At 41.9% G+C, this 14,721-nt stretch overlaps 2 protein-coding genes and 1 long non-coding RNA gene across 3 annotated transcripts; 2 read left to right on the forward strand and 1 right to left on the reverse strand.

Annotated features, from left to right (window-relative positions):
* Positions 1–448: 448 nt before the first annotated feature.
* Positions 449–5,229, forward strand: LOC124670540 (succinate--CoA ligase [ADP-forming] subunit alpha, mitochondrial; the record flags this gene model as incomplete). The annotated part of the gene is given in 7 exon segments (XM_047207025.1): positions 449–569; positions 1,244–1,453; positions 1,890–2,060; positions 2,136–2,259; positions 2,742–2,803; positions 3,818–3,899; positions 4,834–5,229. Coding segments are annotated over 7 exon segments (910 nt in total), but the record flags the coding sequence as incomplete, so codon positions are not given.
* Positions 5,230–5,854: 625 nt separating this feature from the next.
* LOC124670423 lies at positions 5,855–6,560 on the forward strand. The gene is made up of 3 exons (XR_006992520.1): positions 5,855–5,961; positions 6,107–6,266; positions 6,431–6,560. It is a non-coding gene; the product is annotated as an uncharacterized LOC124670423 (long non-coding RNA).
* Positions 6,561–10,425: 3,865 nt separating this feature from the next.
* Positions 10,426–12,827, reverse strand: LOC124676032 (bet1-like protein At4g14600). Its single transcript, XM_047212114.1, has 4 exons — positions 12,748–12,827; positions 12,524–12,629; positions 11,274–11,330; positions 10,426–10,809 (listed from the first exon to the last, which is right to left on the reverse strand). The coding sequence occupies exons 1-4, from the start codon at positions 12,786–12,788 to the stop codon at positions 10,648–10,650; spliced, it is 366 nt and encodes a 121-aa protein (XP_047068070.1). The 5' UTR covers positions 12,789–12,827; the 3' UTR covers positions 10,426–10,647.
* Between the last annotated feature and the right edge of the window lie 1,894 nt (positions 12,828–14,721).

Here is a 14,721-nt window from a genome sequence, read left to right on the forward strand (position 1 = left end):
TTGTAATTGAGATTTTTTATGTTAGTGGGATGTCATCAGCTCCTTTTAGAATTTTGTTACATAATTTTTTGTACACATAAATATAATTTTCGATTTTTTTTAATACAAAGATAGTACTGGTGCCAAGGATCCAAAATGACTTTTTCGGTCTTTGGCTAATCTATAAAATCGGATCGTCCACTAAAAAACCAGGCATCCGTAAATAGTGACAAATACAGGGGTGTAACCCGAAGTCTGACCGCCCAACTTCTCCTGCAAGAATGGATCGAGAGACCCCAGAAAACTGAGAAAAGTAGACCGAGCCCAAAGGGAAATCGAATCGAGAGGAAAAAAAGGAGGAGCACGCGCCGCCGCCAGGCCACCACATCGCCATGGCCGCCTCCTCCCGCCGCGCGTCGCAGCTGCTGGGATCCGTCGCCTCCCGCCTCCTCCACCAGCGGGGCTATGCCGCCGCCGCGCCCTCGCCGGCGGTTTTCGTCGACAAGAGCACCCGCGTGATCTGCCAGGGCATCACCGGGAAGAACGGCACCTTCCACACCGAGCAGGCCATCGAGTATGGCACCAACATGGTACGTACCCCCCGGCACAAAGCCGCCGCCACCCTCTCAGATGTCTTGTCCGATCCGTTCATTTCTTCTTCTCCAGCGCCTGGTTCTAGGGTTTGGGATAGAGATGGGGATCCGGTAATGTGCGATCTGTGGATGCGTGGTTGTCGATCTCCATTTCTCGGTTTTTAGGGTTTCGTCTCTTACCGATGTGCGGCTCTAGGGGTGGGGTGTTCTCACTATGCAATCCAGTGGGTCAGCACTTTCATATTTATTATGACTATGTCGATAACAAAATTTGAAGTAGACAAGGTTTTTATGGATCCCTGTACATTTTGTAAATCTAGGGCATGGTCGATCTGGAATTTAAAGAGCGTGAGATACGATCTCCACATGATATCCAAGCTGCTCGGGAGAATCGAACCCAACTAAAATCTTACACATTATAATGTTGGAATTCTTCAATAAGTTGGGCATAGAGACTGACATATATTTTACTTTTGGTCTGTTTGGTAGTAAATTGGGCAGCGTTCCCCACACAATAAAAGTGCCTGTAGATATGAAGAAGAAACTCTCCATGTGGATGGTTAGAATTATGTAAAGCATTCTGAGAGCCACGACCTGGACTAATGCTTGGCAGGTCTCTGTTTTTCATCTAATGTTACCTTTTTAACTTAAAATACCTCTCATTGCAACAGGTGGGTGGAGTTACTCCCAAGAAAGGTGGGACTGAGCACCTTGGCATTCCAGTTTTCAACTCAGTAGCAGAAGCTAAGGCGGAGACGAAGGCGAATGCGTCTGTTATATATGTTCCACCACCATTTGCTGCTGCTGCAATAATGGAGGCAATGGAAGCAGAGCTTGACCTTGTTGTATGCATTACCGAAGGGATACCTCAGCATGACATGGTATTATACTTTTGACAATTTAAGTACATCATTGGCCACCTTGTTTGCTGTGTTTCTGAGCATAATTATTTTAGCGACATGTTAGTTACGATTTTCTTAATAAAACACTAGAGAGTACAGTATGCAGTGAATGCCACTCAATACATGAGGATGTGTAGCCATAGGCTGGTAGGCACACATGTAATGTATTTATCTTTACTTCTACATCATGTGTAGTTGTTGTAAATGATAAATCAGAGATGCAATCTGTCCTTGATTTTATCCTGACCGAGTTGTCAGCAAACTTGTTGACATCATGTGCACAATGTTAGTAACTCATACCACGCCATAATTATGGTTTTGTCTTTCTCACATTTTAGATACTAGTACTTTATTTTTGTTTTGCTTTGTTTAGATCTTAATGAAGTCGTCATAATGTTTTCTTTCTGAATCCCAGGTCAAAGTGAAGGCTGCTCTGAACAGGCAATCAAAAACCCGATTGATCGGACCAAACTGCCCTGGTATCATTAAGCCTGGTGAATGTAAGATCGGAATCATGCCAGGTTACATCCACAAACCAGGCCGCATTGGAATTGTATCTCGTTCTGGTACCTTGACATATGAAGCGGTATGCCCATTATTGTAGATTACTTTTAATCATTGAGTACATTTGCCTAACGTGTATTTATTTCTTCATTGACAGGTGTTTCAAACAACAGCCGTAGGCTTGGGGCAGTCAACCTGTGTAGGCATGGGAGGTGATCCCTTTAACGGCACTAATTTTGTTGACTGCCTTGAAAAGTTTGTTGCTGATCCTCAGACAGAAGGTACATCGTTTGTGTCTGTTATTCAGCTAAAGCCTGTATATTCTTTCATTTGTTTGGGAGATTCCCAAGTTTCCCCTAAAAAATGGTGTATTAGGAATTACCACAGGTCACCAACATGATAATTCCGCAATCTTTATTTGTGTAGCATTTTAGCTGCTATGCGTTGATAGGACAAACAACTGAATAAGTAGACCTTCATCTTTACTGTAGCTTAAGTTATCTACTGTTGTATATGCACACATGAAGACATCCCACCAATTCTTCGCTACGGGACTCTTGAGCCAGTTAAATTTAATAAGAGAAAGAAAATTAGTCATATATAGGAGAATGATACTCCCTGTTCTGTGTGTCTCTTCTGTGTGCTAATAATGCTTTTGTTGCATTCTTCAGTACCGTGTCTTTCAGTATGTTCTCATCTGTCAATATTGTTATACCTCTCTTGAGTATTGTTCTCATTAGTGAAACTGCTACCTGCTCTTTAGGTATTGTTCTCATTGGTGAAATTGGAGGTACTGCCGAGGAGGATGCTGCAGCCTTTATCAAGGTGAGAGTTTTGTCGGGCAGTAGGGGAGCTAGGGAAAAAATGGCTGAGTGCACAGTATCTCGCTGGGTGCCCAAATGGGACGTGTGCATGCTTGTTGGGCAGTGTTTGAGTGTGAAATTGTTGGCCCTGGTGCACATAGCAAAATTTGGACCTAATTGTTAGCACCAGTCAAAGCCTACACAGCTCCCCCTTATTGCCAGGATAACTTTTTCTTTGTTACTTGTCCTGTTTATTAAGAACTTTACATCCATATATATCTTTCTAAGTATTCACTTGACTCTTTATTTTGCTTACTGTAGTTCAATCTTTATGGCAATTAAAAAGCCGCTCTTTCCATATTCAACCATATGATCAAAATCTTGCAGCGGAGATGTATGATAAATCTTAAAGACCCTTCTGGCCTAACTGTTAGATACTCCATGTTTCTGATACTGTGCTTAATTGCTTATCAGATAAGTTCTAAATATTTTTTTAGGCAAAAGCAGGTACACTTTAAAACTTATAAGCCACCTTCCCCTGTCTTCAGTGTCTAAATAGGAAGAACGAAGCTAGTTGTGGCCTATCTCGAGATTATATTCCCCACAAGCCTACCTAAGCTTTAAAAGTTTTAGTACTACACACATTCCCGAAGCAAAGCCGTTTTTATGCATTTTGGCTATATAGTTCATTGCATCATGTGACCCCAACTCTTTGCCACTAGCAAACAAAAATGCATTCAGTTTCACCAAGAATCCAAATAGTTGAAATAGGCCACCCTACTTATTTTATCACGGTGTTACGACATGTAAAAACTTGGGCTCTGCTCATGTTTAGAAGTTAAAATCATGTACTTATGTTTCCCTAGTATCGTGAGGTGGCAAATGATAATCAGGCATTGCTGATATTCCATGTTAAATATTGCATATGTGTCTACTTGCTGGAACTTCCTTTCTCTCTTTTCTTTTGATTATATCAGATACATGATGAAGTAATATTTCTGATCAACTAATATAACTTGACATGCAAATGATTCAGGAGAGCAAGACAGAAAAGCCTGTTGTTGCATTCATAGCTGGACTTACTGCACCCCCGGGCCGCCGCATGGGCCATGCTGGAGGTATTAACCTAGCAATAAGTTCATTATTTGTTTCTTTCATCAATTGGAAGTACTACTAAGATCAACAATGCTCCTGACTGGGTAATATAAGACAAGATACCGGCATTTTTGATTCATTAATCATGTGTGGTTTTCTGTTAATCTGCATGAGGTAGTTCAGATTCTTCAGGAAGAAAAGGTTTATGTATAGATGATATTCAGTTCACATATGTTAAGGTATTTCCAATAGGCACAGTAGATAACAAAAGATAAATACTTCAGATTTTCGTAGATTTTGAGCACGGAAGTATCATCTGGGTAGATAAGGTGTTGATTTGTAATCTCTAATAATTAGGTGGGCTTATACTTGCTTCTTCCTAGCAGTATGGGGTATGAACATTTGCACAATTTAATTGGGTAAAGTAGCGAAGCAGTGATTTGGACTGGTTTTGTACTTTATTGGACCCAATGGCAGCTTCACCATTTATTTGTTCATGGGGCAAATATTTTGGTAACCTGGCAATGTTTGCCTCTGTTCCTTTACAATATATGTATAACTTCATAATTACTTCTTTTCATTTTGGAATTGTTGCATCCATACATATTTTACAAACTACTCCCTCTGGTCTCTTTTAATTGACTCAGATTTAGTACAACTTTATACTAAATTTGAGTCAATTAAAAAAGACCGGAGGTAGTAGAAAACAAATTTAGTTTACTTTCTCTAGTTCCATATATGGATGCAAAATTCTCTAGTTTGACAACAAATTTAGTTCACGTTCTCTTGATATTTTTTCTGCAATTATCAGTATAACTGGTGCATGAGAACAAATTTGTTGCATTTATTTGGTTGTTTTTTAATGAAGTTCAACTGTATCCTCAACTAATCTACAGATATTATCAAGTTCAACTGTCTCGTGTACTAATTTACAGATGTTTTCTTCGTGTGATGCAGCAATTGTGTCAGGGGGGAAGGGTACCGCCCAAGACAAGATCAAGGCACTCAGAGAGGCTGGGGTTACTGTTGTTGAATCGCCTGCTAAGATTGGTTCGACGATGTTCGAAATTTTCAAGCAGCGTGGGATGGTAGAGTAGAGAGAAGAAATGGTACAGTAGAAAGAAAACATCGGGAAACTTCCTTTTGCTGCTCGTTGGTTAATGGCGAGCAACACCTTGGTAGAGCCGTGTCTCCGGCCGCTGAATTGAGCTTCTCAGTCATCGTTTTCTTTCTTTCCCTGTCTTCAGTGTGAAGATTGCCTTTTCATGTGCTCATTTCAAATCTTCAATAAGACAAATTCTTGATATGCAATTGCTTGGAATTCATGGGGATACCCAAAGCTCTTTAAGTTTCTTTTTTTCTTAGTGACCACATTCAAGTCATTCAAGCTGTATGGTCCTTTTGTCTGCACACGGGTTGTGTGTCACCGAAGAGGCTGCGCGTGGCACTTTTAACTATATGGTCCTTTGTCAGCATGCTATCGTTTGTTTGTTAAATATCTGGAGTCCTACGATTGATTCATATTCTTAAATACAAGTCAGCTTCAACAGTTTTTGAAGTTGCTGCATCATAAATATAGTGGATTTTGTGGGTTAACAAAGAACTTATATCCCATTCAGTACCAGTACTTTGGAGACCCGAGGTAGTAGAAGGCAATTAGTTAACAGTATAATGGAACCACCAGGAGCTCTTCACAGCGATTTGAGCTTGCTGGCCGTCCGATCGTGCAAATGAGCGATCCAGATCTTATTTACCGATCCAAGCGGGCATCTCGTTCCGGAACGTCCGTCCGTTCCTGTTAAAAGGCCTTTTTTATCGTCCTATAGGCCCATCTTCGTTTTAGGGCTGCTACTCCCAAAATTTAGTTAGGTAACAGCACAAAACTTGGGCCCCAAAATGGTTTAAGGCCCATGTATTTGGGCTTCAAACGTACCGGTTGAAGCAAAAAAAAAAACTTGTTCTCCTTCCCCTGCAACCCGGCTGGTTCGCCTCTTCTCCTCCGTCCCCAGATCGTCCTCCACCTGCGCCGCTGCGCTTGCTCCGCCTGCAACGCATAGTACCAGAGCAGTATGAACAGGGGAAGTAGTAAGAAATTCACGTTCTTGCGCTTCAATTTCAGCCAGAAATTTCACAATCTTTCGGTTTAATTTCAGCCGTATTTCTAGATTAGCGTTGACCAAATATGTTTCTCCTCCGGCTTCATCGCCGGCCAACTTTGCATCCCGTTCAGGCCGTGGAGAATCAAAAGGGCACCAGGCTCATCTTCAGAATCAAAAGAAAGGTTCTCCTTCCGTTTCGAACAGCAGGCCCAACATCCGGATCGGAAGAACGGTTCTACTACACGAGTTAATTGTATCTCCTGCCGCCGTAATCATGGATTGATGACCCTGGTAATTTCAACCCATTCTTCAATCTTGTAATTCTGCTCCGTCCTGCAATTATGACGATTAATCCGAGCGTTACTGTCAGTTCTCCCTTCTCTTTCATATAAATATGTGGACACAGGGAGCGTCTTTCCTCACTACATCCATCTCACGGCAAACATGTTCTACAGCCGGAATCTCTCTCCAAAGATAGTCACAGTTCTTACTTCCAACCCCTCTCGCGAAACCCCGACGATTGATCTGGCAAGCGGTTTTGCTGCTGGCGGCGCATTATGGACGGGTAGCAACGGGATGCCTTCTCACATTCGCGTGCACGCTAGGGTTGACAGGAGATGGGGCAATAGTTCTGCTTTGCTCTTTCAGATTTACAGGCACTAGGTGAGCACGTCATATTGCATTGTCCTACGTTGACTGGATCTGCTTCATCTTTTATTTAATTTTCTTTGCAGGAAACAATTAGATGAATCTTTTATTTAATTTTTTGTCTGTCGTTGATTTCAGTTACAAGTTACCCGGTACTATCACCCCTTCTATTTGGACATGTAAAAGAGGTCTGCTTATACTGATACACTGATTTTGATACATGTTCAGGATGTCGTATCAACTGAATCATACCTTGCAAAGGATTTATTTTGACAAAGCAGGCTGGCAATGTGCTCCACATGTATGAGATATTTGCTGAATGAATAGATCATGATTTACTTATTATTTGAACTCATCCACATAGAGACTAATGCCTCTTGTGGTTCTTATGCAAATCATCCAACGAAAATCCAATATATGAATACTCTGAATTATGTCTCTTAGTATACTTATTTGATAATTTGTCATTTATTCTAGATTTGTGATCTTGTCCCTCTTGCACCACGAGAATCAACAGACTACTGACTTCTGGGGATTATGTTTCTGATGGTAGATCTCTGAGATCTTCTGAAGGTACAACACTTATCCTAAAAGTGAAACAGCTATTGTGTTGTAAAATGATAAATTGTGGAAGTGCTTTACTACTTGTACAATTGTGCAGTGAATGGCTATCGCAGCATTGCAAAGGCATTTTGGGCGTCCTTGCTTATGAGAGACATGGTTCATATTCCTCCAGTCGATGATCTCATATATGGCTAGAGTTTGGACCTGTTGTTTTAATTCCACTTTCTTTTCTAATCCAACTCTGTTTATGTCATTTACAGTTGGAATTTGACCTTGCATTGAAGGATAAGGAGGGAATACTTTGATTCCTCTGGCTCTCATGTCAAAATAGTATGTCTGGGAGCACAGGTATCCCATACCTATAAGAATAGATATTGGTCTTATCATCCTTCTCTATTTTCTTTTGTGTTACATAAAAAAGTAGAAAGATATGCTGAGAATTATGCAATCTGCCACCATGCCTTTTGGTTTCACCGAAACTGTGTGCATAGAATTCTTCTTTAATAGGAGGAAAAAAGTTTATAGCCAAGCACATATTTCCCAGATCTGTACGATTGGTATTTATCTCCTCATCCCTGTTATTATGATTATTTCTTGCCTTATAGAAAGGAGTAGAAAGTAGGGGTGCCAACTGATTTTTGTGAATTATATAACCTACTACTATGCCATGTGGTTTTTTGGACTTTATTGTCTTGTAGTTACTCGTGGGATATCACTGTAGATATCAGTATGGTTGGAATGATATATTTTGATACATGCTACTGTAGTTTAGCTACCTACAACTATATCTAGACCTTCCTCTTTCTTCAACTCACCATCTCTTCTCTCAACAACCCTCTTGGTATCTGATATTGATCTCGCATTTATTCATTGATTTACTTTTAAATTACTTGCATGTGCAGTTAAGCTTTTATGTACGCAGTTCATCGCAGGTCTTATAAGAAGTGAGTAGACAATTTGGTAGAGAATCACAGGAATATATTTCCACTCTTGGGCAGCGAGTTTAGTTCCAACAAAGCAATCTTTGTACCATTTCATTAAAGTTCCCTTGGTTGACTTGTAGCACTTTTGCACATCCTGTCAGGAGCTCAAGAAGCTATATGCAAGATTAAATGTTATGGGTGGATCATCTAGCTAGAAGTTGTGCTATGAATTGGTTATGTTGAATTCTGACGCCTTTGTACTGAATTGTAAGAATCGTAACATGGTCATATGATTTTGTCACTGTATGTATGTAACAGTAATTCGGCAGATGAAGTTACAATTGAGGAAAAACAACTAAGTTATACAACTTTCTTTTATACTTATATATTTTCAGTTAGTTAATAAATACGGACGGGCAAGGCAACCCACGCATCTCTGTGCAACAAGTTAGCTTGCCAATATGCATCACTGTTTGGATTGTACTTCTCGGATTAACTGATACCTCTAAGAGTTCATCAGGTACAACCGCATGATGATATTCATGCAATGATTATAAGTTCATAAGAACCAAGAATTCTCCAGACTTAAGTATTTACTATGTTGAAGGTCTGATCTTCATCGTATGTATTTACTAGCCATGTTAGAATAGTTTCCATCGATTGTAAGCAATTTTTGTAATTTGTAAGGAAAGATGCAAATGCCCATTTATATCTACAATAATTTGAACCATGGGTTTTATCAGTTAATACTTCGGTTAAAAAATTATCAAAGATTTTAATTGATTATTTCCTTAAGATGGACGGGCGCCGCAACGCGCGCCTCTACGATCTAGTAAGTTGTATAACCAGAGTATGTGGAGTCTTAGGATCGATTCGTGCCAAAACAGTACTCAGCAAACGGACCAATTGTTCTGCAAAGACATGTGCATCGACATCTTGCAAATCAGAGGCACAAATGTCAACAATTCTAAATACAAGTCAGCTTTAACAGTTTCTGAAGTTGCTGCATCATCATAAATATAGTGGTTCTGTGGAATGTGCTTTGAATAAGTTTCTAAACAGATATTCTGATCAATACACGAACTTGTATTTTATTCAAGATCCTCAGAGTAATCACTCCGCTAGGGATTATAAGAACCATAGAGATGCATGTTCTTTTTTATCGTTCGCTCTTTCTCAATTCATGTTCTTTTTTTCCCTCTCTTCTCTTGTGAAATTATTGATGCATGAGTTATGGACTTTCTCGGTCCAAGCAAATTGTGCGCCAGGTCTTATACTTCCTCCGTCCCAGTTCATAGGGCTTGCACATATTCCTAGGATATCAATTTGTATAATATAAAAAATATATCATTAGAAAGTAGAACATCTCAGCTTTCTAATAATATATATTTTGTAATACATATGTTGCATTATTCGTCAAATTTACGACCTAGAGATACGTGTAAGCCCTGTAAACTGTGACAGGGAGTAATCCCTAACACGGAGCAATAAGTTGTATAACTAGAATATGTGGAGTCTTACGATGATTTCTACCTGTGTGCGGAAACAAACTTTTCTATTGTTTTCTCTCTCAATGCATGTTCTTTTTTTATGGACTTTCTCTGTCCCAGCAAATTGTGCGTCAAGTCTTATAATCCCTAGCACGGAACAACAAGTTGTATAACTAGAACACGTGGAGTCAAGGGAAATACAGATAGGCTCTCGGGTGCCACACACCCCTATACTTGGAAAAATAAAAATATATATTAAAAAAAGTTTAAAAAACTTTAAATTTTTTTGGAAATCAAAGATGATCATGTATTGTACTTGAAACAGGATATTTTCCTAGGAAATTACTTTTATTGTATCCCGGGTAAAAAAAAAACTCGAAACGCCCCATGACCAGGTACTATTCACTTTACATTTGTCATAATTTTGTATTTTTTTTGCCTTGGAGACCATGAGAATAATTTTATTTTCAAACATTTTTTCTACGAGTACAAACTTGATCATTCTTGATTTCCAGGAAGATTCGATTTTTTAAACTTTTTTTAAATTAATATAATTTTTTTGGTCTATGGGGTGCCTTGCACCCGAGAGCCAAAAGTCCGCTTCTGTGGAGTCAAGCCTTATAATCCCTAACACGGAACAATAAGTGTATAACTAGACATGTGGAGTCCTACGATTGGATCCTATCTGCGTGCGAAAACAGTGCTCACTAAATGGACCAATTCTTTTGCAAAGACATTTGCTGGCGCCTTGCAAATCAGAGCCATATAGTGCCACAGTGGATTCTGTGGAATGTGCTTCACATAAGTATCTTTAAACAAATAATCTGGTTAATAGATGAGCTTGTATTTCATTCAAGACCAGTACTGAACTACAAGCCAATAGGTTATATAATTATAGCTTTTCAATTCAAAACCCATGTGACCAAATGCAGCCCTTTTCTAGTCCATTCCGTTCGAGACATGTATTAACAGGCCCAGATATTGCAGTTTTGACACTACATACAGCTCAAGGTACATTTGAGTTGATATGATTTTCCCTAACAGAACTTATCTTCTAGAGAACTTTGACAAAAGATAGACAACAAAGAAGCATAAGAGAGCAAAAAGGACAACATGGACGATATGATTGGAGCCCTGCTGGATGATGCTCTTGTTCATCCTTCTCATGTTATTCTTCACTCCAGCCTGTGCTTTCATAAGGGTCATTTGCTGTTCATGCACACAGGATTAACAAAATTAGAGCACAACCAAGAGTAAAGTTTTTTTTAAAAAAGTGAGAAACATTATTTTTGGAAAGGTAATATTACTCAGCAAACAATACAATAATGGTCCTTGAAGGTAATGGTGATAAGGTATGCACAATATCTAGATATTTCAAAAAAAAAAAATCAATACCACATTGTAAAGCAACAAACAATAATTAACACTTAACTAAGCAGTACTAGTGTTGGCCACATGGACCTTCAGTGTCATTATACAATAAATACGCAACTCTTCTAATGCATATCTATTTCCTCGCATATAATAAAATAACATCTGGGATAATGGTATGGTAGGAATGAGCAAGTGCAAATGGAACTAGCCATTCAGGAAAATTATAATATACCCATGCACTTCACCAAAAAAATAATGAGTAAAACATGAAATTTCCGAAAGAAATGATGCAACAATACCAGTTGGTTGAGGAAATCATTCTGGAACTTGGCCTCAGAGTTTATCTCTTGCGCAACCTGGAAAGGCGACCATATCAAACAACAAATAAGTTTCAGAACATGTGAACAAAAACTGGCTTCAACAGCTTAACGAATAAAAAAAAGAACAATTGACCAGAATTTGAATTTTTTTGCTATCATCAAATTAGGGGCTGCTTGGTTTGATGCCAAAAAATTTATCGGGCCAATGCCTACACAAGCCCCCAAAAGTTGGCTATCAATTGGTTGGCTACCAAACTTCATTCCAGTCTTGTTGGGTTGCCAAATTTTGGTTTTGCCAAAAGATTGCTACCAAACTTCCTTGCCAATATTGTACCAGTTGTCAAATTTTGGTTTTGCCAAAAAAATGGCTTGCCAGAAACACCATTTGGCTGTAAAAACAAGCATGCCCAAACCAAGTGATGGTGAAAACTTGAAGCATCTGAAGCAAAAGCCTAAACAAAATATCATCTGAATACTTGCAAAACTGATGTTACAAGAACAAAAATAGCAATAATGACGTCGATCAACCAACAACTAATTCATACTAACTCATAAGATTGTACATAGTCCTAAACCCAGAAAAACCTAGAGTCAATTCCATATAGAGATTCAGAGAATCACTTCATGCTCATGCTGTATACCTGAGAAAGTATAAGACAGATGGACTGCTGCAACGAAAGATATGACACATATGAAGGCAATGTTTAGAGGGAGCGAGAACATGACTACTGAGAACAAGTTTTAAAGTGGACATGAAATTAACTTTACACCATGTTTATATGTTGCATTTCCTTTACAACCTAAGCCCATAAACATGAAACCAACTATGACAAGCTTTGTCGTGAGATTGACAACAATTACCTATTTCTCACTACATTACAAAGCATACATATGGTGTTGATCTTTGTTGGCAACTCAAATCAAACAAGAAACCTCTTATCAACCTGAGATGGTTCTAACCTAATTGAATCCATGCCGTGTTCATTTGGTAAAAGGATAGTAAAACAAACTCACGGTGTGCACAACCACCAAGAACTAAACTGAGGGGGAACCAGGAAATATATGTTTGAACAACAGATATGCTAAACATCTATGGCACATGCTTAACCGCATACACGATTTACAAGTTTCTAACGTGAGGGAATAAGGACCTCAAATGAGCATACCTAACATAAATAAAGAACCAGGTTCGTAAAAAATAAAAAAGAGGTCGGGAAACGAAGTCTTACGCCTTTGAGCAGGCGAACCCTCGAGTGCAGCCCATCGATCTCCTCGTCAAGATCGCCGTGCACCGGGTCGATCCGCAGCTGGATCTCGTCGGAGCTCGACGTGTTCCTGTGATCCCCAAAAGAAACCCCCAAATTGGTCATGGACTCGAACCAAATCGAGCGAATCGAAGAATAGAGGGCACGAATTGGGGCATGCGCGACCAAGAGTATCGGACGAGGTGTACCTGGACCGAAGCGGCCCGGAGCCGTACATCGGGTTCGCCATCGCTTGCAGGGGAGCAGGTGAGGTATGGCCGTACTTGTCGTCGAGGGAGTTGTGCCCGGGGGCCTGGTGGTTCGGATTCAGTGGGAGTTGTTAGCATAAAAGCACCACATTGGTAGCTAAATTTTCATTTTTGTACCACTTTGTGTTTCTCAAATAGCACTAAACCATGTCTGAGCGCGAATTGACACGATTTCTGACAAGCTAGGCCCACACGTAAGGCTGACGTGGCAAAATTTTCTTCCAATGAACTGGGCCCCACATGTCAGCATAATTAAAAAAACCCTAAATATCTGGAAAAACTCTAAAGTGGAAAAAAAACTCTAAATGTCCTGCAGCCTCCTGCACTCCGCCCCGCCGGCGTACTCGGCGATGCCTGGCCGCCGCCGGCCGCCGCAGCCGGCAGCGTCGCCACCGCCGCCGTCGCCCCCTCCCGCCCCCGGCTCGCTGCTCCGGCGAAGGGGTAGCCGCCGCCCTCGCGTGGCCTCCCAAGCGCCGCCTTGGCATTTCCGAGGCTGCGGCGGCGGACACGTCGCGCCATAGCTCCAGGCGCCTCCCGAGCTCCACAAGCCGGCGCGAAGCTGCGCCTCGTCGCCATATTTCTCGTGGACTAAGGAATCGGCCGCTGAAGCCTTGCATCGGCGTGCGTGCTTGTCTTCCTCGACTCCGGCGAAGGTCGCGGCCGTCAAATCCATCGTCTCCTAGCTCATCCGTCGAGTCCATGGGCGGGGGTCGACGCGTCTGGACACGGTGCTTCCTCCGGCCGATGATTGGGTGCCGGCACCGGACGGACCTCGCCGGCCTCCGTCGAGCCGGCCGGCCGGCACGTCCGGTAAGACGAGGGCCGCCGATGGTGCTAGCGGCCGGCGAGTTCGCCGAGGAGAGGGTGCGGAGGCGGCGCGAGGGAGCGGCGGCGGCGCTCGTTTGCGAGCGAGGGGCGGCGGCTACGCATCGCCGGCGGGTGGCGGCGGTGGAGTATGGCGGCGGTGGAGGTGGGCGGTGGGGAAGGAACTCCTGGTTCCTTTTTTTATTTCCACTTTTTTTCTTTTTCTTTAAATGTTTTGATTTTCTTAATTGTGCCGACGTGTGGGACCCAATCCGTGAAGCACTTGCCACGTCAGCTCGACGATGGGCCGGATTGCCGAAATCATGTCAATTCGCGTTCAACGACGGTTTAGTGCTATTTGAGAAAACCTGGGCAAAATCTGGTAGTATTTTGATCCCACAACACAAAGTGGTACCAAAATGGAGATTTAGCTCACAAAGTGGTGGTTCTATGCTAAGAGCATCTCCACTCGTCTCCCCGAGAAGCCCCACACGAGCAGTTTTTTACATCCGGACGGCGAAAAACGGTCCAGTCGTGCCCCCAGGTTCTCGTTTTCATCCGGATTTGGGCCTAAATTCATCCGGCGATCCCCACGCCATCCCCGGCCCCCCGGGGAGCGCTCGGGGACTCCGGATGGAGCAAAACCAATCGCCCACGCCCACGTGTCTCCTCTTTCGTCCGGACTCCCCGGGCCATCCTCTTTTTCCCCGAGAAACGCCGCTTGGGGAGCACACGACTGGAAATATACTGCCCCCCAGGCCAAATTTTCGTCCAATCCGGACGAAAATTTCGCCGAATTTGGACGTGGGAGAGACAACTCGATTCAGTGGCGGTGGCGGCGACAGCAAGTCCGGTGGGGAACGGGGAGATGACGTTTCTCGGGAAGGGGCGTCCCTAGCTGGCGCTCGCGCGCCAGATTCTTAATGCGCGATTGGTTTCCGACAGCCTAATTAGGAAAAACCGTGTTTTCCTTTCTGACAGGTAGCTTTCACATAGTGCATGTCTAATCAATGCATGCAAGTTAGCATGACAAAAAGTAGAAGGCATGCATGGGATGGACCACCTTTTCTTCTCTCTCCCCGCGTCACGTGCATACCTAATTAGCATGGC

The sequence above is a fragment of the Lolium rigidum genome, chromosome 7, assembly GCF_022539505.1.
Source record: "Lolium rigidum isolate FL_2022 chromosome 7, APGP_CSIRO_Lrig_0.1, whole genome shotgun sequence".
Classification (NCBI taxonomy): Eukaryota; Viridiplantae; Streptophyta; class Magnoliopsida; order Poales; family Poaceae; genus Lolium; species Lolium rigidum.